The sequence below is a fragment of the Cryptosporidium parvum genome, chromosome 1 (assembly GCF_000165345.1).
Source record: "Cryptosporidium parvum Iowa II chromosome 1, whole genome shotgun sequence".
Classification (NCBI taxonomy): Eukaryota; Apicomplexa; class Conoidasida; order Eucoccidiorida; family Cryptosporidiidae; genus Cryptosporidium; species Cryptosporidium parvum.
This window is the reverse complement of record NC_006980.1, coordinates 330,612-355,268: the sequence shown is the minus strand read 5'-3', so window position 1 is coordinate 355,268 and position 24,657 is coordinate 330,612. Positions and strand designations below refer to the sequence as shown.

General features: G+C 31.9%; 14 protein-coding genes across 14 annotated transcripts; 7 read left to right on the top strand and 7 right to left on the bottom strand.

Annotated features, from left to right (window-relative positions):
- Nucleotides 1-211: 211 nt before the first annotated feature.
- cgd1_1510 (predicted secreted protein, signal peptide) lies at nucleotides 212-1,045 on the top strand (the record flags this gene model as incomplete). The annotated part of the gene is made up of 1 exon (XM_627991.1): nucleotides 212-1,045. The coding sequence occupies one exon, from the start codon at nucleotides 212-214 to the stop codon at nucleotides 1,043-1,045; it is 834 nt and encodes a 277-aa protein (XP_627991.1).
- Nucleotides 1,046-1,122: 77 nt separating this feature from the next.
- Nucleotides 1,123-1,860, bottom strand: cgd1_1500 (hypothetical protein; the record flags this gene model as incomplete). Its single annotated transcript, XM_627990.1, has 1 exon — nucleotides 1,123-1,860. The coding sequence occupies one exon, from the start codon at nucleotides 1,858-1,860 to the stop codon at nucleotides 1,123-1,125; it is 738 nt and encodes a 245-aa protein (XP_627990.1).
- Nucleotides 1,861-2,314: 454 nt separating this feature from the next.
- On the top strand, nucleotides 2,315-3,982 carry cgd1_1490 (NEK2 protein, putative; the record flags this gene model as incomplete). Its single annotated transcript, XM_001388118.1, has 1 exon — nucleotides 2,315-3,982. The coding sequence occupies one exon, from the start codon at nucleotides 2,315-2,317 to the stop codon at nucleotides 3,980-3,982; it is 1,668 nt and encodes a 555-aa protein (XP_001388155.1).
- A 491-nt stretch (nucleotides 3,983-4,473) lies between these two features.
- Nucleotides 4,474-5,157, top strand: cgd1_1480 (predicted membrane associated protein, 4 transmembrane domains and signal peptide; the record flags this gene model as incomplete). The annotated part of the gene is made up of 1 exon (XM_627989.1): nucleotides 4,474-5,157. The coding sequence occupies one exon, from the start codon at nucleotides 4,474-4,476 to the stop codon at nucleotides 5,155-5,157; it is 684 nt and encodes a 227-aa protein (XP_627989.1).
- A 152-nt stretch (nucleotides 5,158-5,309) lies between these two features.
- On the bottom strand, nucleotides 5,310-7,307 carry cgd1_1470 (hypothetical protein, possible transmembrane domain within N-terminus; the record flags this gene model as incomplete). Its single annotated transcript, XM_627988.1, has 1 exon — nucleotides 5,310-7,307. One exon carries the CDS (start codon nucleotides 7,305-7,307, stop codon nucleotides 5,310-5,312), a length of 1,998 nt encoding a protein of 665 aa, XP_627988.1.
- Nucleotides 7,308-7,438: 131 nt separating this feature from the next.
- Nucleotides 7,439-10,591, bottom strand: cgd1_1460 (hypothetical protein; the record flags this gene model as incomplete). The annotated part of the gene is made up of 1 exon (XM_627987.1): nucleotides 7,439-10,591. One exon carries the CDS (start codon nucleotides 10,589-10,591, stop codon nucleotides 7,439-7,441), a length of 3,153 nt encoding a protein of 1,050 aa, XP_627987.1.
- A 553-nt stretch (nucleotides 10,592-11,144) lies between these two features.
- Nucleotides 11,145-13,502, top strand: cgd1_1450 (predicted secreted protein, signal peptide; the record flags this gene model as incomplete). The annotated part of the gene is made up of 1 exon (XM_627986.1): nucleotides 11,145-13,502. One exon carries the CDS (start codon nucleotides 11,145-11,147, stop codon nucleotides 13,500-13,502), a length of 2,358 nt encoding a protein of 785 aa, XP_627986.1.
- A 126-nt stretch (nucleotides 13,503-13,628) lies between these two features.
- On the bottom strand, nucleotides 13,629-14,555 carry cgd1_1440 (hypothetical protein; the record flags this gene model as incomplete). Its single annotated transcript, XM_627985.1, has 1 exon — nucleotides 13,629-14,555. One exon carries the CDS (start codon nucleotides 14,553-14,555, stop codon nucleotides 13,629-13,631), a length of 927 nt encoding a protein of 308 aa, XP_627985.1.
- A 68-nt stretch (nucleotides 14,556-14,623) lies between these two features.
- cgd1_1430 (hypothetical protein) lies at nucleotides 14,624-14,977 on the bottom strand (the record flags this gene model as incomplete). Its single annotated transcript, XM_627984.1, has 1 exon — nucleotides 14,624-14,977. One exon carries the CDS (start codon nucleotides 14,975-14,977, stop codon nucleotides 14,624-14,626), a length of 354 nt encoding a protein of 117 aa, XP_627984.1.
- Nucleotides 14,978-15,498: 521 nt separating this feature from the next.
- On the top strand, nucleotides 15,499-17,040 carry cgd1_1420 (DNA repair and meiosis protein Mre11 (emb|CAB50793.1); the record flags this gene model as incomplete). The annotated part of the gene is made up of 1 exon (XM_001388117.1): nucleotides 15,499-17,040. One exon carries the CDS (start codon nucleotides 15,499-15,501, stop codon nucleotides 17,038-17,040), a length of 1,542 nt encoding a protein of 513 aa, XP_001388154.1.
- A 496-nt stretch (nucleotides 17,041-17,536) lies between these two features.
- On the bottom strand, nucleotides 17,537-18,280 carry cgd1_1410 (hypothetical protein; the record flags this gene model as incomplete). Its single annotated transcript, XM_627983.1, has 1 exon — nucleotides 17,537-18,280. The coding sequence occupies one exon, from the start codon at nucleotides 18,278-18,280 to the stop codon at nucleotides 17,537-17,539; it is 744 nt and encodes a 247-aa protein (XP_627983.1).
- A 400-nt stretch (nucleotides 18,281-18,680) lies between these two features.
- cgd1_1400 (hypothetical protein) lies at nucleotides 18,681-21,569 on the top strand (the record flags this gene model as incomplete). Its single annotated transcript, XM_627982.1, has 1 exon — nucleotides 18,681-21,569. The coding sequence occupies one exon, from the start codon at nucleotides 18,681-18,683 to the stop codon at nucleotides 21,567-21,569; it is 2,889 nt and encodes a 962-aa protein (XP_627982.1).
- A 31-nt stretch (nucleotides 21,570-21,600) lies between these two features.
- On the bottom strand, nucleotides 21,601-22,992 carry cgd1_1390 (hypothetical protein; the record flags this gene model as incomplete). Its single annotated transcript, XM_627981.1, has 1 exon — nucleotides 21,601-22,992. The coding sequence occupies one exon, from the start codon at nucleotides 22,990-22,992 to the stop codon at nucleotides 21,601-21,603; it is 1,392 nt and encodes a 463-aa protein (XP_627981.1).
- Nucleotides 22,993-23,493: 501 nt separating this feature from the next.
- On the top strand, nucleotides 23,494-24,534 carry cgd1_1380 (DHHC family palmitoyl transferases with a signal peptide and 4x transmembrane domains; the record flags this gene model as incomplete). Its single annotated transcript, XM_627980.1, has 1 exon — nucleotides 23,494-24,534. One exon carries the CDS (start codon nucleotides 23,494-23,496, stop codon nucleotides 24,532-24,534), a length of 1,041 nt encoding a protein of 346 aa, XP_627980.1.
- Between the last annotated feature and the right edge of the window lie 123 nt (nucleotides 24,535-24,657).

The window sequence follows — 24,657 nt, the reverse complement described above, 5'->3', positions numbered from 1 at the left end:
CAAATTTGATTGAGAGTTTCTCAAAATCAATGGTATATTCTGCCTTTACTTTAATTATTTTTTATTAAATTTGCTATTAATTTTATAATGTTTAGGCGGTGACTATGTGCATGCATGTAAACAATTGCATGCAAATATAATTGCATTTATCATTATAGGTGAGCCTAAATGCAAGTCATTAAAAATAAGAAAAAGAATTTTACATTCAAAAATGAAACTTTCGTTTTCTGTAGTATTAACCTTATTAATTTACACTATAGGAAAGCCACATGGGTGTGAAGCTGGGCTTTTAGATACTATTGCCAAAGCTGTTGGTACATATTTTAAAGTTTTCTACCCAGAAGTAACAACTCCAAGGAAAGACTATAGTCCAGATTTTGAACTACAAGACCAATTAGTTGTCCAATCTCAGGAGATAATGAAGGGTCTAGTACATATTAAGAATAACATTACACAAATTGAAGATAATTGGGCTGGAATTAAAGAATTCGCAGAACTTAGGCGCAATCCAAAGAACATATTTGCAGAAAATAGTTTGGGAATAGTTGACAACTTATCAGATGTTATTTCAAAAATGTCGTTATCATCAGCATTCAAAAATATGGAAGCACCAATTGTATTTCTGGAGCCACCTTCTGTTGCAATCAAGCAAGAAGAACAAGCTGGAACCCCATGCATAACATGCGTTGGAAGACTTAGCTTATCTCAATCAGAATTTAGAATATTTAAGTCTGAAATTAATAGACTGAAAAGAATTCATGCTAAGACTTTACAAGAGGCAAATCAAGAATTACTTGAAGCCGAAGCTCTTGCTAAAGAAACATTGCAACAAAGATCAAAAATTATTGAAAATATTCAAAAGTTATCTAGTGTGATTTCTTTGAATGAGGGAGTTTATGGTGCAGACAACGTAGAGCTTAAATTCTTACAATCAGATTTAGCAATTGCTGAACAAAAGCATGCAGCATTACAGCAAAAGCAAAAGGCCTTAGCAAAGAAGATTCAAGAACTGAGCTCAAAAAAGAGGAGCTTCTGGAGAAAGTAATATTAAGGAGAATTAAACAAATACTTATATATACATATATATATATATTTATTTATATCTAACTGAGCATGAATTAACTAAATGATTAACTGCCTAATATGTTGTTCAAGGATTGAAAACCGAGCATTCCTAGCAGTATCTCTAGAGCCTGATCCACGAACTATCATACCATCTTTAAAATTTTCCATATAACAACTACCATCAGTGATTGACCAGTTTGTACAGTCACTGCCCATATTTACAACCTGTAAAGATAAGCCGAGAGGCTTTAATAGCAGATTCCAGACATCAAGCATACTTGAAGTTCTGCAATTAAAAGAATTTAATTTAATTACTCCTGTTATTTTATTCACAATAATTATTGGGTTCGAATCTAGTAGAACTTGGAGTGTGAAGTCTTCATCTTTGTGCTCAAGACGTATCATTTTTATTATTCTTTCACGTTCATCTAAATTGGATAATTCACAGTATTTGTCAGGTATATTATCATTTTTATTTAATTCAGTTCTCATTTGAAAATCTTTTTTTCTTCTCATATACAAAGATTGTGATTTACCTTCTTTTTTATATGTACCTCTATACAAGCCGCTGGCATTGTTTCTACCAGAAGAAACCTGTGCTGAACCATTATTCCGCTTGCTAATAAATGTTCTCTCCGAACGAACCATTTTTTTATTTTTCATCACGGGTTTTCCTCGGCTCGTGTTTTTCTTAATTGATTTGTTAACATTCGGCCTTTTTGGAGCTTCTTTTCTGATAAGATCATCGAGAGAGCAGTTCATTCCAACATGATTCTTATTTTCGCCGCCCTCCATTGTGATTAAATTCAAATTTTACTTTGTTCAAGCAAACTTTTAAGTCAATTTATTGCTGTTGTTATTTCCTTATCGCTTTGATTTGTCGGTAGCGCCAATGGAACAACGGTACTTACCGCCGCTTCCTTCTTTTAAATCGTTAATAAACTTGCAAAAGAACACTCCGACGAGTTTTACCCAGGATCCATCAAAATTTTTGTGACTTTTCTCAACCAAATTAATTTTCTATTGAGACTTTATTTGATGGATAAAGCATGTGATGTGGCGCCAAATTGACATGAGAATTTGTGGGGATGAAATGCGTAATAACACGTAATGCTAAAAAAAAGGAGGTAAGTTGACAAAGAAAAAGGATTTATTTATGAATTTTTGATCGTTCTTCAAACATTGGAAGACCCAAAGTTTGTATTGTTAATATAGATATGCAAAACCCATAAATTATCGTCCATTAACGATGCAGAAACAAGCCATGCACAAAAACCAATTCATCCAGGAAGACTATGAAGAAATTGAAGAAATAGGAAGGGGGTGTTTTGGTACAGTGCATAAAATTAGGAGGAAGTCAGATGGAAGGCTATTTGTCTGGAAAAAAATTTGTTATGAAAATATGACACAGCAAGAAAAAATACAAATAGTTAATGAAGTAAATGTACTTCGAAAATTAAACCATAGAAATATAATTAAATACATCGATCGTATAATAGACAAACAAAACCAACAAATCTATATTATAATGGAGTACTGCGATGAAGGAGACCTCGGAAATATTCTCAAGAAAAAGAAAAAGTTAGGATTAAGTATTGACGAGGAAACTGTTATCTCAATATTTATTCAACTTCTAGACGCACTAAATTATTGTCATACTCGTAGCAATAGGGTACTACATAGAGATATTAAGCCCCAAAATATTTTTATAATAGCCTCTTCATCTCCTGAACTTAAAAATAAAATACAGGAGGGTTCGAGAATTAACAAAGACCTTGATAAACCTGAGCAAAAGACTATGATAGTTAAATTGGGAGATTTTGGGCTTGCAAGATATTTAACTGGAAGAAACCAACTAGCAACCACTCATGTTGGAACACCTTACTATATGTCTCCAGAAGTACTTGGAAAAGGTGAATATGATGAAAAAAGCGATATTTGGTCGTTGGGTTGTTGTATCTATGAAATTTTAGCTGGAAGGCCTCCATTTTACGCTAGAAGCTATGATGAACTAAGAAAGTATGTCAAGGATGGTCTGGTTCCTGATTTACCAAAGTTTTATTCTAGCGAGCTCAATTCAGTATTGAAACTGATGTTTGAAAGGGATCCGCATAAAAGACCTTCCGCAGAAGAAATATTCAATCTAGATTTCATTAAATATAAAACTATAAAGCTCTCCCCAAAGCTGGATTTATATTTTCTAATGTATGAATACCAAAAAATTCTTAGTTATAACCGTTATCTAGAATCGTTATTAAAAGGCGATCAAATATCTGGGAAGAAAATAATTCCAGAGGAATCTACTCTAGACGAATCTATCGATTCATCTGCTAGCACTGGAATAGCATGTTCAAATAATGAAAATATTAGTCAAAATACTGTTAATTCAGTTAACCAAGAATATAAAAGAGTTTCAAATCAAGGTGTCTCACAAAAAATAGAATACACAGGGATTTCTACCGGGAAAGAAAATGAAAAGATATCTTACATTACTCCAAAGAGAAAAACTCCTGTATACAATTTTGGGTCCCAGGATAACGTTCCTGGATCTGCAGATGTATTTTGTAAATCAAATTCGAAGGTATGTGCGTATTCACCCGTTACTGCACCGACTAGATTAAACGGTCATAAAGACAAATGTTATCCAAAAAAACAGCCCATCCCCGATTTTAAGGATCAAAGCCTTTGTTACGTAAGAAGGCAATTAATCATAGGAAACGAAGCCAATGTTGAAGAAAGCATCCGGACACCAGTTTATTCAGGAATTTCGAGCAATTCATCGAACTCCAGCATAAATGAAAGTAATATAAAAAGTACAACAACCTTCAGAAAAGGGGATGATATCATTTTCGAATCTGAGCAAAGGCTTTCACGTTGGATACAAAGATTTCACTCAAGAAACAAAAGTTCTATCTAATGTTAATTTTGGCTTCAAACCTCAATTTTAGTTTAACTGTAAGAATTGGGAAAGTAGCTCAAGTTCTAACGAACAATTGTAAATTTTATTATTAAAACATTGATCTTTTAAAATAGAAAACACAAATTGGGAAAGATCAATTAATATTATTTAAAATAAATTGACCTTTTCTGCACCCAATTAAGATCTAAATTTAGGCGGGAATTCTCCTCGTGCCAATTACTAACTTAAGGTAAACGACAACAGGGGGTTTAAAAATTGAGAGTTCAGAACTCAAGTAAAACAAGTTATTAGTAGCTATACACAATATTGCTACTCAAGGGCCAGAAGTTTGAATTCAAGCATACAATTTGATCGATTCGTGTTTGGAACTTTGGATGTGTTTTGAAAGCTTATTAGTTGGTTATAATTGTGTAATTTGTTCAAAAATTCAAATAAATTGGATAACTGGCTGAGAGAAATAAGCTAAATATAATTTGTTTATGTAGAAGATGTTTACTTACTCGGTCTTAGGCTTTAGCTACAGAGCAGAGGAGACACCATTTACTAAGAAACTAAAGTATGCGTTCGCTTTTATCTTATTTTTACAGTTCATTGTGCTTTTGATGAGAATTGTGACGCTTACTGATGTCATAAGCACCTTTTTTGAAGGATGGATGATTTACTTGGGTTATGTGGTATATACTGAAAAGTCTCCATGCGCATTTTTTTTATTTATTACTATATCATTTGTAAGAGGAATTTTATTGTCACTAATAGCATTTGAATGGATAAAGAGAAATACACTCTTATTTTCAGAAATAAAATTAGTTGATAAGTTAAAATTTGCAATTACTATAGCTACACCAATACTTTCAGTCCTCGCATGTATTATTAGCTACAATATATTTAAGAATATTCATTTTGTCGAGGAGACCGATGAACTATTGAATCAATTTATAAATCCCTGGAATGGAGCAAACACAGGGGCTTTAGCCAATGAAAATACAGCAAGTGGGGCTAATGAAGCAGGAAATCCTAGTACAGCAAACATTAATATAAGCAATACCAGTGCACCTTCACCTGTAATGTATACTCCATTCACAGGAAAATCATATAAGCTTAGTGACATTTCATCATCGTCTAATTCTGCGGCTGGACAAGCTGGCAATTATCCAATATATAAGGGAACCTAAATTGGTTCCATATTTTAGACAACCTTAGGATTCATTAACTTAAGAATTATTTATTTAAATTCTCTTCTAAATTTATGGCTAATTGTTTACTTTTCTTAAGTTCTGGGAAATTACAATATAGAGATTTATATATAGAATATATAAGTAGCACGCTATTGGTTATCCTCAAGTGGAGAGTAAATATTTAAAAACTCAAATTTGTCTGTGTTGGGTAAATTGTTGTTTTTTTCTGTGTCACAATTTTGAATGAGATGTTCAACATTGCTGATTGATAGTTGGATATCTGAGAGCTCGTTTAAGCGATCTAAATGTATTCTCTTGTAAAGTCTGTCGCATCTCCATCTAATTATAGGATCTTTGATACTTTTTTCAGATTCATCAATTCCATTATCTGGGTCTAAATCAATAAGAATTTTTTCCTTATAGTCATTAAATTTACTAATAATCTTAGAATTTACGCTCTTTGAAGAGTATGAGTCAAGATTAATGGGATCCAAATATAACAATTCTCTTTCAGTTGTGAAGTTTGGAAGATTTATATTTCTTATTTTAATAGAATCAGAATCTTTATTACTATCAGAGTTGGAAAAGTTTTGAATGAAAGACATATATTTATTAAATGTCTCATCATCAATGAACTTCGTAACGCATTTACTTTCTTCAATTCTTCTTTTCTTGGAGTCATTTCTTTCCTCAGTAGGAGATTTTGTCATTTCAAGTAATGGTTTAAGTTTTTCTGGAGGAATAGAAATATCAACACAATTGTTATTTTTCCAGCTTTGCCAAAGAAATTCATATTTAATCATAAGATTAATAAAAAGTGTTGCAGAAGAAATATTTTTATTTTTAAATTTATCAACTGATCCTAGGCATCTTTTTAAAAGAGGAACCATTTTATTATGCATATATTCGCATGCATGCTTGCAACCATCAATTACTTGATTCAGTTGGCAACATACTATAAAAGAAAATCTGTATGCAAAATTAATTCTGAAATAAAGCGATTCTAAGCTTGAGGGAATTCCTTCTAAAGTTGAGACCAATCCTTGGAAATGAGTCACTGGGTCCTGGATATCCATATAGTTATAATCCTCAAAGTATGAGACAATCATTTCAACGTCTTTACATATATCATCAATTTGTTTTTTTTTGCTAGAGGACAAAGTTTCTGAATTATCAATCATTGAATTCAGAAAATCAGTTGATGTTTGAAAAAAGTTGTCTACTCTTTTATAAGCTTCAAATACGCTTTTAACAGATTTAGAGGGATCTAGAATATGCTGAAAGTCGCTTTTAATAATACCAGAATTATAGTCTTCTTTTTCTTTTGACATTTCTCCCTCTTCCTTATCTGTATCATTGTCCGAGAGAGCTTCAAAGTCATCTATTAAAGTGACAGCTTCAGTAATACTTTCCATTTGTTCATCTACATTTACTGAAGAGTAAGGTCTAGGAGTGAAAGCCTTCCTACATATTCCTGCCTGGTTGCTTGGAAGTATTGAAAATACAAAGCTTCTAAGCATGCCAGCCTCTATAAAGCAACGATATCCAATGAGCCTTCTGCTGATTACTTTTAACAAACCTACAAATTTTGCCTGAGCAAGTTGTCGTTGAGCAGCTACAGAAGGAGAAAGGTCACATCCAGAAGTTGATTGCTCAACACCTTCCTCAGCCAAACCTCTTTTATTAAACGGAATACTGGGATTAGAAATTGCCCAGTTAAACTCTTCAAAACATCCGCAAATCCACTTGGTAAATGCCACCAATCCGTGGACTTTAAAAAGGTTGGAGATATCTAAAATTATATCAAGCCAAAATACGATATCGAAATATCCACTATTAACTAAGAATAAAGTACTTGTAGATAAAATTAAAATTTGTCTATCCTTCATCATGACAATTTTGCTATCATCATTAGGTTCTTCCCTTTTTATTAATACCAGCATAATTGAGTGGATAATATCAGTCTTAGAGATTTCAATTTTTGATATCTCTTCGGAAAACTTCTTAATCTTTTGTCCATTTAACTCAAAAACCTGTTTTACCTCATTCCATAATATACACTCTGAGACATATTCTCCGAGTAAAGCTTCCAGTTTTTCGCTACATGGAATAATTTTTTCCAAGAACTCGCTTGAAGAAAACTCCATTTTGACCTACATGCGTCCTTATATCAATTAATTCGGTTTTTAAAAATATTTAAAGTTTACATACTAAAAAAAATTGTGCAAAGGCGCCAAATTATGTTAATTATAGAGTACCTATTTAAATCTAAAACAAATTAATTGCGAGGCTTTAATTCTAGAATTGCACGATCAATTGATTCATGAAGAATTTGTTCGATAACCTCATTTAATAGTGGTATATAGAGACCACTTGTCTGAAGCCACTTTTGACGGTCCATATTAATATACTCATTTGTGATTGAATCCTCACACGAATGGTACTTGAACAAATGTTCAATGTTGAGAAACTCTTTTTCAGACTCAAGAATATTGGGGTAATGAGGTGCATGAAACACCTTTTTTAATACCCATTCTTCAGAACCTACTTCTGACAAATAAGGCTCATATGAATTACATATAATATCTGTCACTTTCCTGGAAATCAATTCATCTGTGATTGGCGTTCTCCAGGAATTAGATGTATCATCTCTCCATTCTTGTACCAACTCTCTTATAAGGTCAATAATTAGCAGGATAAAGTTATCATCGGGAGGATAGATTTCCCCTCGAATAGATGACTTGAACCCTAGATAGCTTGGATCTTTCATCACCTTTTCGTGAATAAAGAAAAGAAGGTCCTCTTCGCTTAGCTCGTAATAAGCTAAAGCTTCAATACCTATGCTAGCTTTGCTTTCCCCCATATTATTTTCGGTACTTCTCTCCATTTGCTCTAAAATGAGCTCGGGCAACCTATTAAAGATAATATTGCATAAATTAATTATGGAGCTTTCTGACATGTCAATTAACTCATCATAACACCTGGGAATTGACTCGATATTTTTGTAGTAAAACTCCTCTAAATTCAATCCGTCCAAATTCAACTCATAATAATTCCCAGAGCTTGCATTTTCAAACCAATAATTGTACTCTTCAATTTTACTTCTAAGTTCTTCATCTCCCGAGGTGAAATATTCAATATTTTGTAGTCTATCCATATTGATATCCTTCTTATTTTCGGGAGAGTTCCTTTCTGAGTTGCTAGCACAAGAGTTCAAAATCGATAGTCCATTTTCATTTGAAAGATCAATGTTTTCAATCGGCAAGTTTTCGATTCTCTTAATCAAACTTTCATTCACCATAGTTATATCTTCCAGCTTGTCAGTTATTTTGCTGATCTCTTCGACTGTAACCTCACCGTCCTTAAGGATTTTAATAGGTTCCAGAGGAGAATCCTCCAGTCCATGCTTTCGTTTGGAAGTCTGCTCATCTTCGATAGAAACTACATTTAAAGTAATTTTGTCATCAAGAGCCTTCTGAGGATCTGTAATTACAACAGATAAACATTCAGTAGCATCTTCACTTGGAGAATTACGCACATCTTTGTTTGAAGGCGTTTTTTGAGCCTCATCAATGTAATCGTTCTCTAATTCATGAACGAGCATCGGATCCATTATTTTAATTTGCAAATCTAAATTATTCAAATCACTTTCGGAAACAATTTCTGGCTCTATAACTTCTTTTGAATCTGAAGCAACAGCTTCTGGTGGTACTAAATGGTCAAATTGAACTATTTCATCAACTGAGCCTTCTAACTTTATTTGTTTTTCAATAGGCTCCTGATCAATTTGAGAATTTAGTTCCAAAATAGACTTGGTAGTGGTATGTTGATTTTCACCACTATTCGGTTCTTTAATTTCAGAATATTCGTATCTTACTGGGGGTATACATGGTATGAATGCCTGTTCAACTTCATTGCTCTGATAACCAACAACAGGTTTGTCGTAAATTTCCTTTATATGATCTTGCTTCAAATCCTTATTGAATCCAATATTTCTATAGTGAATAAATGGTGTGTCCAATTCCCAATGTCGTTTAATTTTGTGAGTACTTTCCTTTGAGTTATTTTCATCACTGGCTTCCTCAGATAAACACTCTTCTGGCCCAATATTCTTATTCAAAGTATTTGAATGCTCTATTTGAGCCTGAATTAATTTCTCGTAAATCAAAGAGCTAGAGATAGGCGTGGAACTAACTTCACTTATTTTTCTAGTTAATTTCTTACTATCATGCAAGGATATTGAGTTGTTTTCTGGACTTTCTATGGCTTTAGATTCGCGACTACTTGAACCCAGCTTAACTTCTTTAAGTTTGTCTATTAGTCTCTGTAGTCCTTGAATTCGTTGGTCTTCTAATTTCTTGATATTTAACTTAGCCTCTTCCAATTTCAAAGAATTCTCAGATCTACTTCTGACTATTTTGATCTCAGAAGCAAAGTCTCTAGAGATTGGTATATTTGATAATGATCTTGCCCTATTTTCATCTTCGCCAATTTTTTTTCTAGAATAACGCAAGGACTCGAAAATCTTCTTAACGCCTCCTTCGCTTGACTTTGGTCTGGACAATTCTCGATTTAGTATTTGGCTATCATTAACAAGAGTTTTCTTCAATTCTCCAAGATACCGTCGTCTAATAAGATCATAAGGGCTTTGGGAGTTTTTTGTACTAATCAAATTTTTGTTATCCTTTTCGATTTTATATTTTTCTAAAAGGTCTTTTTTCAAATTATTATTTTGAACAGCTTTCTTAGAAACAGATTCTAAAAGCTTCCTTTCAATTTTACGAAATCTCTCACTTTCGTTTAGGTTATTACTATCTGTATTATATATGTTTGATAAACTTCTAGAACGATAATCCTGGGATGGATTTAAGACTTTCCAACTTTGAACTCTTTGTTTTGGGGCCATGCTAACAATTTCTGGACTGCAGTAGTTCTTGAATAAATCCTGAACAAATGACAGGAAATTCAATAGACGGTCCATTCTGGTCATATTCACACCATTGACTTTGGGATTACTCACAATATTCTTAAACGAACTCACCATTAAATCACAACAATACCCTCCTACAGAAAATATTTCATATACCATTCGTTCATAATCTTCTTTCTTTTCGTAAATGTCGCTGTTATATTTTGCACCTGTATTTATATATAGAAGTATTTGTTCTATTTGAATCTTATTTTGAGGAAATTCATTGTTACACTTAATACTCTTACCTCCTGACTTAATGCTCATTGACAATCTTCTCAATCTCTCTTGAGTTTTTGCTTCACGTTCTATAGAGCTGATTATGGGCCGTTCTTCTCGAGTAGTTGAGGCCATGCCACTTTGACTAAACCTCCTAACTTGATTTCTTTTGTTCGAGTCCATTAAGGAGTCAAGGCTGGAGCCTCTTCTGAATGCCCCATTTAGATGTGGTCTATCATACATGATACATCAATATAAATTGAAATCAGAATATCATGTTTATCATATACTATTTTCTCCCCACTAGAGTAATATTTTTATTAATTTTTAGTATTATAAATTACTACACATGTGATTGTGGGGATATACAAATTCCGCCATTTGCATATTTTTAAATAAATTGAGATTTGCTTTTGAAGAATAAAATGAGAAGAAAACTCATACAAATAACTCAGAGGTCTGTAATTATTTGTTGAGAAAATAGCTTGTTTCTAAGCTTATTCAATGTTTCATCCTTATTTTTTCCATAGGTTGCATTTCTTCATTTTTTTTCTTGCAATGCAAAAAAAACGATTTTTGCCCGCCAAAGGCGCGCCCTTATATCCCTTTAGGTAGAATAGGAGTTTGTTGATTCTTTATAAAAGATAAAGGTAAATTATAATAAAGAGTTGCAGCGTTAGCTACGACAATATTATGGTAATAAGGAGAATATAGTTTCAGGTTGGTATAATTTTTTTTTTGCAAGAATTGCTCTTTTTAAAACTATAATTTCAAGCATCGATTTTATCAAGTCAAAATGAATTCATGGGTTATTCTATTTATATTTTTGCTTCTGTCAATTATTATTGCTTCCGAGGCTCAAATCAAGCTTTGGAACTCAAAGAAAACTAAAAACAATGACAGGTATCAACAGTTACTTGATTTTTTTGTGGAAAAGTCAAAGTTTACAAGTAACGTTGAATTAATTAATTTGAATAGCAAATTAGAGAACACAGTTGCTACACAAAAGAGAATTTTGTCTAAGGAGGAAAGTGTTAAATTAGTCTGCGAGAGTTCATTGTTGAGACTTCTAAAGGAAAATATTGTTGATTCTAAGACTTTTAGCAGTGAAATGTCAGTTTTTAGAGACTCAATTCATCTTTGGACCAAAAACTTTAATATTCTTCAAGAGTCAGATCAAGTACGCACCTTGAAGGAGTTTATTTATTTTTTGGATTATATCAATACGAAGAAGTTTGAGATCGATTTTTGTATTCGGTTACTTGAAAACTTTCAAAACCAACAAGAGAATATGTTTGACAACAAAGATTCATTTATACGAAAAAAAGACTTATGTGTTGGCTTACAACAGGATATCGAACATTTCATTTCAACAAAACTTTCTAGCCATTTATTAGGAGTTTTAAAACAGCATAATAAAGACATTGGCGATATTTTTCAAGTAGCTGCAAAATCTATTCATAACGACCTTAGCCAAGCAATTAACCGAGTGAATAAATGTAGTAAAGTCTTCAATCTTATTCTACTTTTGGATGAACATAAGAAAAATCTGTCTAGAAGTAAAGAACTAGAACCTTATCTTACTTTAAGCGGATTTATTGATCAAGATACAATGAAAAGTATTGAACAAAATATTATCGGTAGCATTATTGAACTACAAGAATATTTACCTGAAAACACAATTTTTGTTTCATCCCCTCTTTCGAAAATAGTTCTCATGGAGTTAAATAGAGCAAACAAACAATTGAAGCAGCTAAAAAACTGTTTAAAGTATAAACACATTTTGGTCCCTCTGGAAAAGAAACTTATTTATATGATGAAGTCGGTTTCTAATGTACTTGTTTTATATGAACAAAGTTTTGAAATATTAAGAGAGACTTTAGCACATGTCTCATATATAAATATAACATATGACAAGAATTTGGTGGATTTATGTTCTTATAACTTTGAGAAGAATAAGAAAGAACTGGAAAGTTTATCTCAATTAGATAATATTTTAAATGACAGAGATTTTGATAAAAGCTCTTTAAGTAAGACAAAACTTAATCCAACCAAAATATTACCTTACCAGTTTTCTAAAACGAAATCTAGTCAAGGGGTTTTATTAGAAAATAGAAACGCAAAGGGTCTTCCTTTTTTTCCAGATTTTAAAAAAATTGATATTTTACAGGAAAAATTTTCAGATAAGCTTTCTTCCAAAGAGATTCAAAAGCTTATTCAACACATTAATTTATTAGCTAATGAACTTGATCATGTATATATGTATATTAATAATTCCACGAGTATTATGCTAAACTCTCTAGAAAAACTTCAATTCACCAATAAAGTCTACTCCGAAATCATTTTGTCCTCAGCCAAGAATGAATCTGTGCCAAGCTCATTATACTCCTATTCTTATTTACTTTCTTTGGACATAACAATGTCACTTAAGAAGAACTTATCTAGATTGAAAAAGGAAGGCTCTGACAAAGGAAATCAGACAAACAATATTTTCAAGTCTATTGACGTAAGTCCAGACCTTAGGAATGAACTGGTAGAGTCAAGCGAAGAAGCAATTAACAAGGTCATAAGTATTATAGCTTCTCTTAGACAGACTGTCGATGAAAGAACACAGGGAAGTGGGTTAAAGAATATTAAGGCAAGACTTCCAACTACAAAGAGGAAACTTCGTAAAGAAGTTTTATCCCCTCTTATAAATATTGAAGACCATTTAAATAACCTCAAACAATCCAGCGTGCATGCAAATAATAAGATGATTAATATAGAAAAACAAATAGAGCTAATAAAGAAGAATAGCGCTCCTCAAGTGAATTCTTCTAAAACTACTGCCAAATTAGAAAAGTTTATTAAACCTCTAAATCTTATCATGAAATGTTCAGTAGTTAAAGAAACTTCTGAGCAATTTGAAAGTTGTAAGGAGGTAATTTCTCAAGCACCTTATTTATTAAAGCGTGTCCACTCATTGATAAAAGAGAATAATGAGGTAGTTCTTAGCCAAGAAAAGATTTTTAATAAGTCAAATGCCAAATTGGATGCACTGGTTAAAGAATGGAATCGTCATTTAAATTGGGTTAGAGATATTCCAAAGCTTTGCAATGATCAGCTTTCCACCATGAATAAGTTAGATAGCAGCACAAGAATGATTTTGGGTTAGCTTAATATGTACTCATACTCTCAGTCTTCAGCATTTAATATTTCTGAATATCTCGCTCTATGACTTCTATTCAATGTCCCCTTACTTACTTTGGCCAATTGATCTTTCAATAATTTGTCATTCACATTATAGTATATTAATATTGACTAAAAGAGAATATATTTTAGCTGAATTAGATCTGTTTATATCAGTTTGGCTTAATTTGATACTTACCTGAATAAACTTAATCGAAGAAATTCTTCTGATTTTTTTTAATACATTTGCTCTTCCAGCCATACGACTTTCTTTTTCACTATTCTTAAAGTGAGACCCCGTCAAAATCTCACCAGCCTTGTTAAATAACTGCCTACATGTTTTAAATTTTATTCTATTTGGTAAAATTTCCAGGACATGGCTGTCTCTACAGACATTTGTAAGTTTCCTTTTGGCTTCGGAGTTCCATTGGAGTTCTTGAGAACTCTCGATTCCAAGCTCCTTTCTAATCACTGTTTCAAGGATTTGTAGTAATATTCCTGAGTCTCTTTCTTGTTTTCCTATAAAATTGTTTATTACCTGAAAAACTTCTTGCTTGTTTTCAAAGATTGCTTCATCTTTTCCAAATATAGATCTAACCGAACCTTGCCTGTGATTATAAATAGCGGAAAGAAATTCCTTTTCATTTATTTCTGGAGAATCCGCACCGATTATTTCAAATTCATCACTCATACCCACCTTTTTCTTTATTCCTATTTTGATTCTCCTTCCATAATTTCTTATGGAGTTCAAAATTCTGTTTAAAACTTTTGTAACGTTTGACCTTGCTGTGGATTTGGGGCGAATAATAATATCATCCAAAAATGGATAGGAAATGCTAAGACTCTTTGAATGCTCTTTATTAACTAGGTTCTCCAATGAGGAAAGCAATACGGAGATGATTAAAAGCCTGCATGCAACTCTTATTGTTACTACTCTGTAATCCTTTAGCAATTCAATATGCGCCTTTCTATAAACTTCAGTTGCATCATTGTACAGAAAATAACTTATTGGCTTTGAGGAAGGCAAGCTTTCTAACATTTTTTCAACGTGATCTACTAAAAACTTAAGCAAAGAACTTGGAACCTAAGGGTTTTGATTTACTATTACTAAATTACATTCAAAATAAGACTTACCAGTGAGATAGATTTATATTCCTCCAAAAAATATGGCTCTTTTGAAGGATCAGAAAAACCTTCTAAGATTTCGTCAGAAATTATTAACAAATCCTCTAATACATGCAACATTCTATTATTTGCCTCTATTATTACTCTAGACTTTCTTTTTAGATCTCTAAATTTATACGCCGGAAAATCCATATTCAAAAGATCATCAGCTATGATATTATACCTATAAGCATCATTCTCTTCGGTTGCTGCATTGATTTGAGTTCCTTCACTTATAATATACCTCCAAAGTAATTGAAATAAGTAAGCAAATATTACCCATCTATTAATTAACATCTTCGAAATTCTCAACCTATATTCTTATCCTACCAAAACAAATAACTTCTTAAAAACAACTGTCTTGATGTTACAGGAAGAAACATTACAGTTGCTGTAACAAGTTTTATTTATTTTTAGATATTGATAATATTTTTTGCCTTGTGAAAAAACATATGCAAAGGTCATTAACAAGTAAGTTGGCGCCCAAAATGCTGGGGGCTATTTTTAACTGCATATTGACTTGAAGCGTTTTAATACAATAAATGAATGAATAACAATGGAAGTAACTGGGGACGATGATAATACATTTAAAATTCTTGTATGTACAGACACACATACGGGATATAAAGAAAGAGATAGGTATGTTTGAACTGACTTGTGATCAATTCGATAGTTTAGTAAATTAATTTAATAGAATAAGGAGTAATGACTCATTAATTACGTTGGAGGAAATTTTTATTATTGGTAAAAAACTTGATGTAGACCTTATTCTACATAGTGGGGACTTATTTGACGTTGCTAAACCTTCTAAATATATAATGTATAAGGTAATGAACATTATTCGTGAGTACTGTATGGGGAATAAACAAATTAAATTCAGAGCTCTAAATCGACAAGATTCATCAAATGTTAATGGGTACAATTGGGAAGTTGGTGATGCTAACGTATCCATTCCATTCTTCGGAATACATGGAAATCATGACGATCCTGGAGAAGAAGGGCTTCTTTCTCCGCTAGATATACTTGAGTCAGCGAGGTTTATCAACTATATAGGAAAGAATAACAATGTAGATAACATAGAAGTTTTTCCAGTTTTGCTTGAGAAAGGAAGTACAAGGTTGGCAATATATGGAATTGGAAATATTAGAGATGAAAGACTTCATAGGTCATTTGAAAAGAATAAAGTTAAATTTTTGATTCCTGAAAATACTAATGGTGACTCTGAATGGTTTTCTATTTTGCTTTTCCATCAAAATAGAAAAAAAGGCAATTTTGGGGGAACCCTATCAAAAGATTCTATTCCAGAATCATTTTTACCAGATTTTCTTGATTTAATAATTTGGGGTCACGAACATGAATGCATTGTTAACCCTGTAGAGGTTGCAAATAAAAACTTCTTTGTACTTCAGCCAGGATCTTCAATTGCTACATCTCTTATTGCATCTGAAAGTTTACAAAAGCATGTTACACTATTGGAAATAAAAAATAATACATTTAAAACAACTCCCATACCTTTACTCTCACCAAGGGTTTTTATCCATGATAATATTGTTTTAGACAAAGATTTAGCTCAGGTTGAACAACATTTAATTGAAAAAGTTCATCAACTAATTGAACAGGCAAAAATTGTACAGTTGGAAAAAAATAAGTTAAATTTGCCTCAGAATCCTGAAATACAAGAAATTCTAAAGAATAAGTCAATGGATCTACCAATTATTAGGCTTAGAGTTGAATATGAATGTGACTCACAGCTGATCAATTCGAAAAGGTTTGGGTTTCAGTTTGTTAGTAAAACAGCAAATCCACATGAGATTTTGATGTTTAGTAGACGTAGTAGAAACAATGTAAATAAATACAATGATCAAGAAGATCCAATTGGTCTTAATTCGAGAATTAACCCAATTTCATTTAGTTCTGATGATAGCAACATGATTGAAAGCTTAACAATTCATTATACCGAAAAATTAAACGGATTAGAAGTGATTAATATCAATGATTTGAATAAGGCAATAGACTTGTTTGTCAACAAGTTTGATAACCACTCCATTGAAAATTGCATTCTCAATGCTATCTCAAAATCGAATTCATTTTACAAAAACAATAAAAATCTGGAAATAAGCGATGTTCTGCAAAAAATTAAGGAAAATAATAGAATTTGCAAAGATGAGTTTGGCATTAGTCAAATTGACTCAATAATGTCTGAAGGTTTCTCTGACTCATTCAGTGAGGGGGAGATTTCCGATTCTTCTGATCATATTAAACAAAGCAAGAGATCACGCGAGAATAAAAATATTACGAACCAGAGGAAGTCTGTGAAGAATAAGAAAATGGGAGAAATCTCAGATAGCGAGTGGAATTAATCTGAGAATAATGTATTTAATTCTTTAGTTTGTTCCTTTCAACTAGTTGATATAATGAATATTTTGAACACATGAAATTTCTGCACAATATCAGCGCATTATTAATCTAATACAAAAACAAAAATAAAAGTCAAAATTAACGAATAGATAAATATTTTTCTTTGAAGAATTATTTTATGAAAAAAAATTGATATAATTTTAATAAGATGAGTAAATGACTTATCAATAAGGAAACTTAATTAAATAAAAATATAGCTTTCAAAGTATAAATAGTGAACAAAGAATTTGTTATTAGGAATATGCGACACAATTATTAACTTGATATGAAGTGATTTTTTTTTTCTCTCGCAGATTCGGTTTCAAACTTCAAAATTGATTCAAATCATTATATCCATGTTATTTAAGAATAATTGAGTTATGATTTAAAATTTGAATATTGACATGGTTTAAAATTAGGGCTCGTTAATTTTATATTATTAGTTCTTGAAGTGAATGATTACTTGTATAAATTACGGATTTGACCAGTATATTTAAGCTTAGTCGTATAAGGCCTTCTTGAACTTCTACTTTTGTTATTATCTGGAAAAATATCATATAAAGCAATACAACCAATAGATTCAGATGCATTATAAAGAGCTCTTACAAGGCTTCGTTCTTGTTCTTTGTCAAATAACACTAAAAGCAGTGAATTTTTTAGTTTCCCATAATAAATAAGTATAGAGCTTGGGATTCCCATATTTTCAGAAACGAATGATTGGACTGAATTAATTTTACGATTCAAGGGTATATGTATAAGACTATAAGGTAATTTTAGCAGGCCTTCACAGCTCTCATTACTACAGACCATAGAATATAGATTTTCACCACCTTTTGTTCCACAATTACACATCTTTGGCATATATAATGGACAATCCGTGCATGACCACTCAAAATAAACTGAAGAAGAGGTTGTATCTTCATTGAAGAAAAGCAAATCAGTATTGAATGGACTTAAAGGAGAGTTCTCACCTTGTACTGATGGCCTATCAATGGCAAATTCAATGAGCCTTTTAATATCTGATTGATAATTATTATCATTAGTTTTTTTGACCATTAGCTTAGCTCTTCCATCTGCAAAAATATCTAAATGCTTTGAGCTTGGTTGTTCTTGAAATCGCTTCTTTCTTTTAGATACTTGAGACCTGAACTCAGCCAAAAAGTTGTTGATTTCGAATGGTTTAAAATCTTCTTTAGCTGGCATTCCGAAAAAATTCAGAATAAAGGCTCATAAATGAAGTATTATGAACTATGGTCTCAGTTTTTTTTTCAGGGCTTAGTTTAATTTCTGCTTTAATTTCCTAAAGTGTAATAATTGAAATTTGTAAATTCTGGCAGTTGCCGCCAACATGATTCTAATGAATTTAGAGCATTTTTTTTTAGAAATACTGATGTTAATTCTGCCAAAAGAAATACTTAATGAAACTAAGGGCTATATCAAGATAAGATTTACCTTTATTTAGGTTTTGAAATAAATTAGCAACACATTTTGAGTTATTCTTTCCAGCAAATTTCATGCGGGGGGGATATACCAATTTATAGCATGTTCGTAATCGGGTATATCGTGGCAGGTTTGAAAATGATTTTTTGTATATTCACACAAAATGGAAGAAATCGTAGATTTAATATTTGCAAATAATTATGACTACGAGTTACCTGAACTCTTGTCATATGTGAATAGGTACTTGAATGTGAATAAACATAACATTAAGCTATTGGAGAAAAAATTACTTATAGATTATGAGATATTTATTAGCATTAATTCTCAGCATGATGAAAATAATGATACGAGATATGAACATGAGGATGGATTTGATATTTTGAGGACCAATAACAAAAAGAGAATAGTGGATAAATACCAGGAAATTTCTATAAAAGAAATTTCCAGATTATTTTCAATAAAAGATAATGGTGTAATAAAATTTGTTCTAAGTAATTTAAATTGCTTATATCTGCTTCTAAGATTGCTAATACTTTTGATCTCTGATGTAGTAAAGCTGTCACATCCATTTGAAGAAGATTTTGGGGATTATATTAGGCAAATGTATTCTTTTATTGATGCATTATTGAACGTTAAGAAAACTATTCACAATACTGAACAAGATAAAGAAGTAATGCACGAAGGCAAATATATTCAAGAATTCAGTGCTGTAATTTCAAGATCAATTGAGCTCACCACATCCATATTTTTGAGTTTGCAGGAAAGTACGGATGAAATGGTTAAAATGACTTTAGAATTCTTTAAATCAACTAAATTGTTGGTAGATAGACTAGACAAGAACACTCAAGAAGAGATAAATAAAGAACTTGTTGAATCTAGTATTGAGATATATTCTAAATCAGCAAAGGTATATTGCATTGAGAACTTAAACTTAAATATTAATTTAGTACTTCCTATTGTTGAAGAGTTTATTCTGCAAGAAAATGATTATTCAATAGTATTAACAGAAATCTTGGTTGCAAAACAACTATTTTTAATAGAAAATTTACTTTATAACTTTTATTTAGATAATAACTCAGGTAATGATCAAATAGTGATTAAAGAGGAGCAGTATATACGTATAGGATTGACTATCAAGTTTTTGCATTTGACTTTAAAATTAATATTAAGCTCAAAGAGGATATTGGAAAAGTTAATTGAAAAGGAAGTTCTCACTGATATAATTGAATACGTGATTTTAATTCGAATTCTAGGGGTTGAGTCATCTAGCAAACGAGCTTTTGGAAGTAAATTGAATAACAATAAAATTACATCAGAATATATTAAAAATAGAGAAAACAATATCTTCAAAGACAAAGATTGTTGCTACACAAAATTGATGATCTCCAATGAAGGGTATTCTGTTGAGATTCTTCAGAAACTATTCGTCACCTTTCCACTTTTATTTTCAACTTCAAAGGAAAGTACATTCAAGATTATTAACCATATTCACAAAATTCTACATCTTCAAAGTGAAGTTTACGATTTTTCATATTTCTCTCTTCTTTTCCCAGTTTTATGCGAAACATGTTGTACAATGCATGCAGATAGAAATATGCAGCTCATATTAATTAGTGAAATTCTTGAACTTTTTCAGACTACGGCAAATATAATGGACAGATCATTTAAACAATCGGAGGAACATCTTTCTACATATTTAAGTCAAAACATGGAGCTTGTGTCAATTATTCACATTACCAGTTTTACTTACTTATTGCTATTAGATATACACTTTCTTGCTAATCAAGAATCTGTAAAATCTGACAATTCCAAAGGCAATTTACATGTAAATGCATGTAAGGCGGGAAAGTTCCTTTCGTCATTTCTCATTTGGTGTTCAAAATATGAAGAAAATTATATTTTATATTATACTGCTTATTGTATAACAAGTAATATTAAGGGAATAATAGAGGAGGGACTATTTAAAAACGATGGTTGGATTGCTGACGCTGTTAAATACCTATTTTTCATTATGACTCAGTATTGTTTGAGTATTAGCAATAATACGGAAGCAGGTTATTTGAAGAGTAATGATAATGGGGAGGCTTCTTCAGATGAAAGAAGTGAGTTGCTTATCAACTTTCTTAGAGGATCAGTTTTGAGTAACAAGCAGATATATTGCTTTATTTGTACATCAAATATTATTAATGCTTTAAGCGAAATCCAAGAGGATCTTGTACATAGTTATTTTCAAAGCAAAATCAAGGAGTTTAACCAGGTTTTATCAAATATTGTTGAAGAGTTTTCAGAGAATAAGAAAATAAGATGTAGCCATTTCGTAAACTTCAGCCACATTAAGAATATCTTTATGTTTCTCCCATATAAATTTTTGACCAAAATGAAAAAAAGTATTGATTTAATATTCAAGAATGTATCATTGTTAATATCTAACTTTGAGCTTGGGAGCAAGGAGTCAATTCCAACGATTCCTTGCATTGACTTAGAAATTTTTCTTTATAATTCCGTTTCAGCCCTGTACTTCATATTAACTATCAAAAGTATCTTCCATTACAACATTGTTCAAGTTGAAAATCAGCTAGATTCTGAAGAAGAGGAGGAAGGTGAGGAAAATGAATCAGGGAACACAAGCTGTTTCGCGTTTAAGCTTTTTTCCAAAGAAATTGAAAAGGCAGATACATACTTTAACAAAGTATTAGAGTTTTATGAGAAAAAAGAAATATATAATTCTCAATACAAAGAATCATTTTCAATGTTTATTATAATTTTGGAATACATGGCATCGATTGAATCAAAGTTAAACTTTTCCGAGAAGAAAGTTCAAAAACATCTCAAGTCATTTAACCAAAGTAACTTGACAAATTTTTACAAGAATATTAATTTAAATGATAACTCTCACAATGTCGCAAGCGAACGTTGTAAAAATATCCCGTACCACGATATATTGGCACTTATTCGCTTTGGAATGGTTAATAATGGTCTAAACAAACATTCATTCAAATACAATGATATTGCGAGCTCATTAAAATCGTTAAAGGGATTTACTTCTAAGTAATTACTATCTAAATTTGATTAAAAATTTTAAGTCAGAACTTCTCAACTTGAATTGGGAATATATTCTCAAAGACACTTTTTTTAATGTGCCAGTCCATCATACAATTTCCTCCAATGGAAAAGCTCTCACTAAGGGTTAAATCTACATCAGAACTAATAAGAGATTCAGAGTAGGCTTTAAGCCCCTTTAGCTCCAAATTTTTGCAATCAACAAGCCTATCGAGTATCAACCTCCAGATTTTGATAATTGTAGACCATTCAATTCCGCATTCTGAAACTTCATGAGATTTCTTAATTAAGTAATCATTGTACTTAATTTCTTCAAAGGCCTGGTCAACCTCTTCAAAAACTCCCATTTTGTCAAGAATTAGTTTATCAAATTCTACTCTCTTACCACTTTTTGAGGTAAATATAACGGTTGATTGATAATTAGTAAGATGAGCAGAGAGAACCTGGCCTGATAGGTTTGAGATAAATTCAGCTCGAAAATCAGCAAAAGTTAAATGATTAGACATCAAAAAATAAGTCCCTTCTTGGGGAACTTTAAGCTTTACCTTTGGAATGAACGATTTGATAGTTTCACAAAGATGAGTTCCATAGATATATCTCTTTAAATGTTGTTGCGGAAGCTCACTAACGTGGTATTTACTTTCATTGTATTCTTGGTTAGTTACATCAGCAGACTCAAATGATGAATCATCAGAAACCCTTCTTTTCTTATCAATAACATCACTGACTAAAACGAAACATCCTCCTCCTTTGACTGTGAAAAGTTTCCTTCTGTCAGAAAACTCAAAGCTGAAGTCTCCATCTTCCGAAATAATAACTTTACCTTGCTTAGTTTCGAATTCCTTAGGACCTTTTATTCCTGTGGAATCTAGAAGGCAAAAATCAGAGTCTTTAAGTTTTATATCATCTTGAATTTCATGGATATTACTGATTTGCTCGTCTTTTTTCAGCCTTGACTTTTCATCCCAATCAATATCATAAAGTCTATATCTAGCAGCAGAAGATGCCAGCGGAGTTAGCGCTTCATCGTCATCATCATAATAATCATCATCATAATCATAGCCATCATTAGCGGGTTTAGTGTACTCTTCTGCATGAATGGTGATCTCTGAATCAATGCTTGATGACTCTCTGGCGGCGTCAAAAAGAGGTTTGTGAGCTTCAGGTTTATTCTCAAAATCCTCAAAATCACCTTCAGCCAAAGAATAAATTCTAGGTACCCTACTCAGTGTCCGATTTGGTAATAGGCTATCATTTTCATCACCAAAGTTTGGAGTTATTCTCGGCGAGTCCCAACATTCATCAGTGAATGCATGTAATTTTGAATTTTCAAGCTCCCCCTCTCCTTTAAAGTTGCGACGCCTAAAGCAGTATTCCGGTATTTTGAGAGAGTTAGATGTATCTTTATTTAACATTGTAATATGGACACTTTTATGGACCTCACTCAGTTTTAGTGATACTTAATCAATGATCTAGCCAGCTATATTTTGCTCGTAAACTCAAAATTTGAAATACACACATGTATCGCCGTGCAGTGAACAGAATCCAAAAGGGTACAGGAAACCCCCAAAATCCCATCCGTTATTTTATCTCAATTGTACAACATTCGTCTTCTTTGTTAATTCAATGATCAAGTTTTCCTTTGATTAATACTTGCCACTTTTAGTGACTTCATGTTCCCGCCGAATATGTGGCGGTATTTAGGGGTGCAGAAATAATAGTTTAGGGAGCCTTTAAATATGCGGGAATATGTCTACCATCTAAGAAATATTACATGTAAGTGAATGGAAGTTGGAAAAAAGAGTAAATCGGGAAAATTTCTAATAAGATAATTTGTATATATGGATTGTGTTTTAGAAGAGTAGCCATTTATACTTTAAGGAAAAAAGGTTAAAGAAAAGGATCTAAAAATATAGATGACCAAATCAACAAATATGGCTGGCACAGATGATATTCTGCTAGACCATTCAAATGGATACGATAAATTTAGGAGGAAAGTGCTCACTGCGCTCCCTGTCATCTTTGTAGTGGTGATTATAATGTGTTTATATTTGATTTATACGTTTTACCATATTATTCCTTTAATTAAGGAAAATAGCGAAGCTGGCATTTCTCAAGTGGTCATTTTCAATATATTTGTACTCATGACGCTCGTTTGCTTTGTTCTTAGTATCTTGACAAAGCCTGGGGAGATTCCGGATACTCCCGAATGGAGCATTAAAACTACGGGAGGCTTACAAAGCGATTTAAAATCAAAAGAGCTGAAAAGTAATGGAGAAAGAAGATATTGTAAGTGGTGTGCAAAATACAAGCCTGATAGAACTCACCATTGTAGAGTATGCAGAACTTGTGTTCTTAAAATGGATCACCACTGTCCCTGGATCAGCAACTGTGTTGGTTGGGGAAACCATAAACACCTCCTACTTTTAATATTATACTCTGCAATTTCATGTGCTTTTATTACCATTACATTGGGTCCTACCCTAAATAAGAGCCTAAATATGACAACTATTCAATTTGGAGATATTGTCGCGCTTTTGTTGGCCGAAATTTTATCAGCATTTTTGGTAGTTGTATTATTTTCCTTCTTTTTCTTTCATTTATGGTTAGTTTTTAATTCTATGACAACTATTGAATTCTGTGAGAAGTCTAGAAGCACTTCCTATACTAACATGTGGTTTAAGGGTTATATGCATTCGTTTAAACAAGTATTTGGGTCGAACCCATTTTTGTGGATTTTTCCTGTTGGAAACCAGATAGGTGATGGAATAAACTTCGAACATTCTCAGAAACCTGATAGAGGCATTCAAAATAATGAGCACACAAATAGATCAAATAATGTATCTAATACGAACACCGATGTGGTCGTGGATTGCCAACCAAAAACAACAGAAGAAAGTAGTTTATTATTAAGTTCAAAGCAGGAGTCTGGTAAAATTAGAGACGACTCTCTTTAGTCTGTTATATTATTATATTAGGTAGTTCTAATCTTATCAAAAAAAAAATATTGCAGTTTTTTTCTATCATTTAACTTATCTGCAATTTTTTGTATTTGCACTATAGACATGCCGTACGTTTAG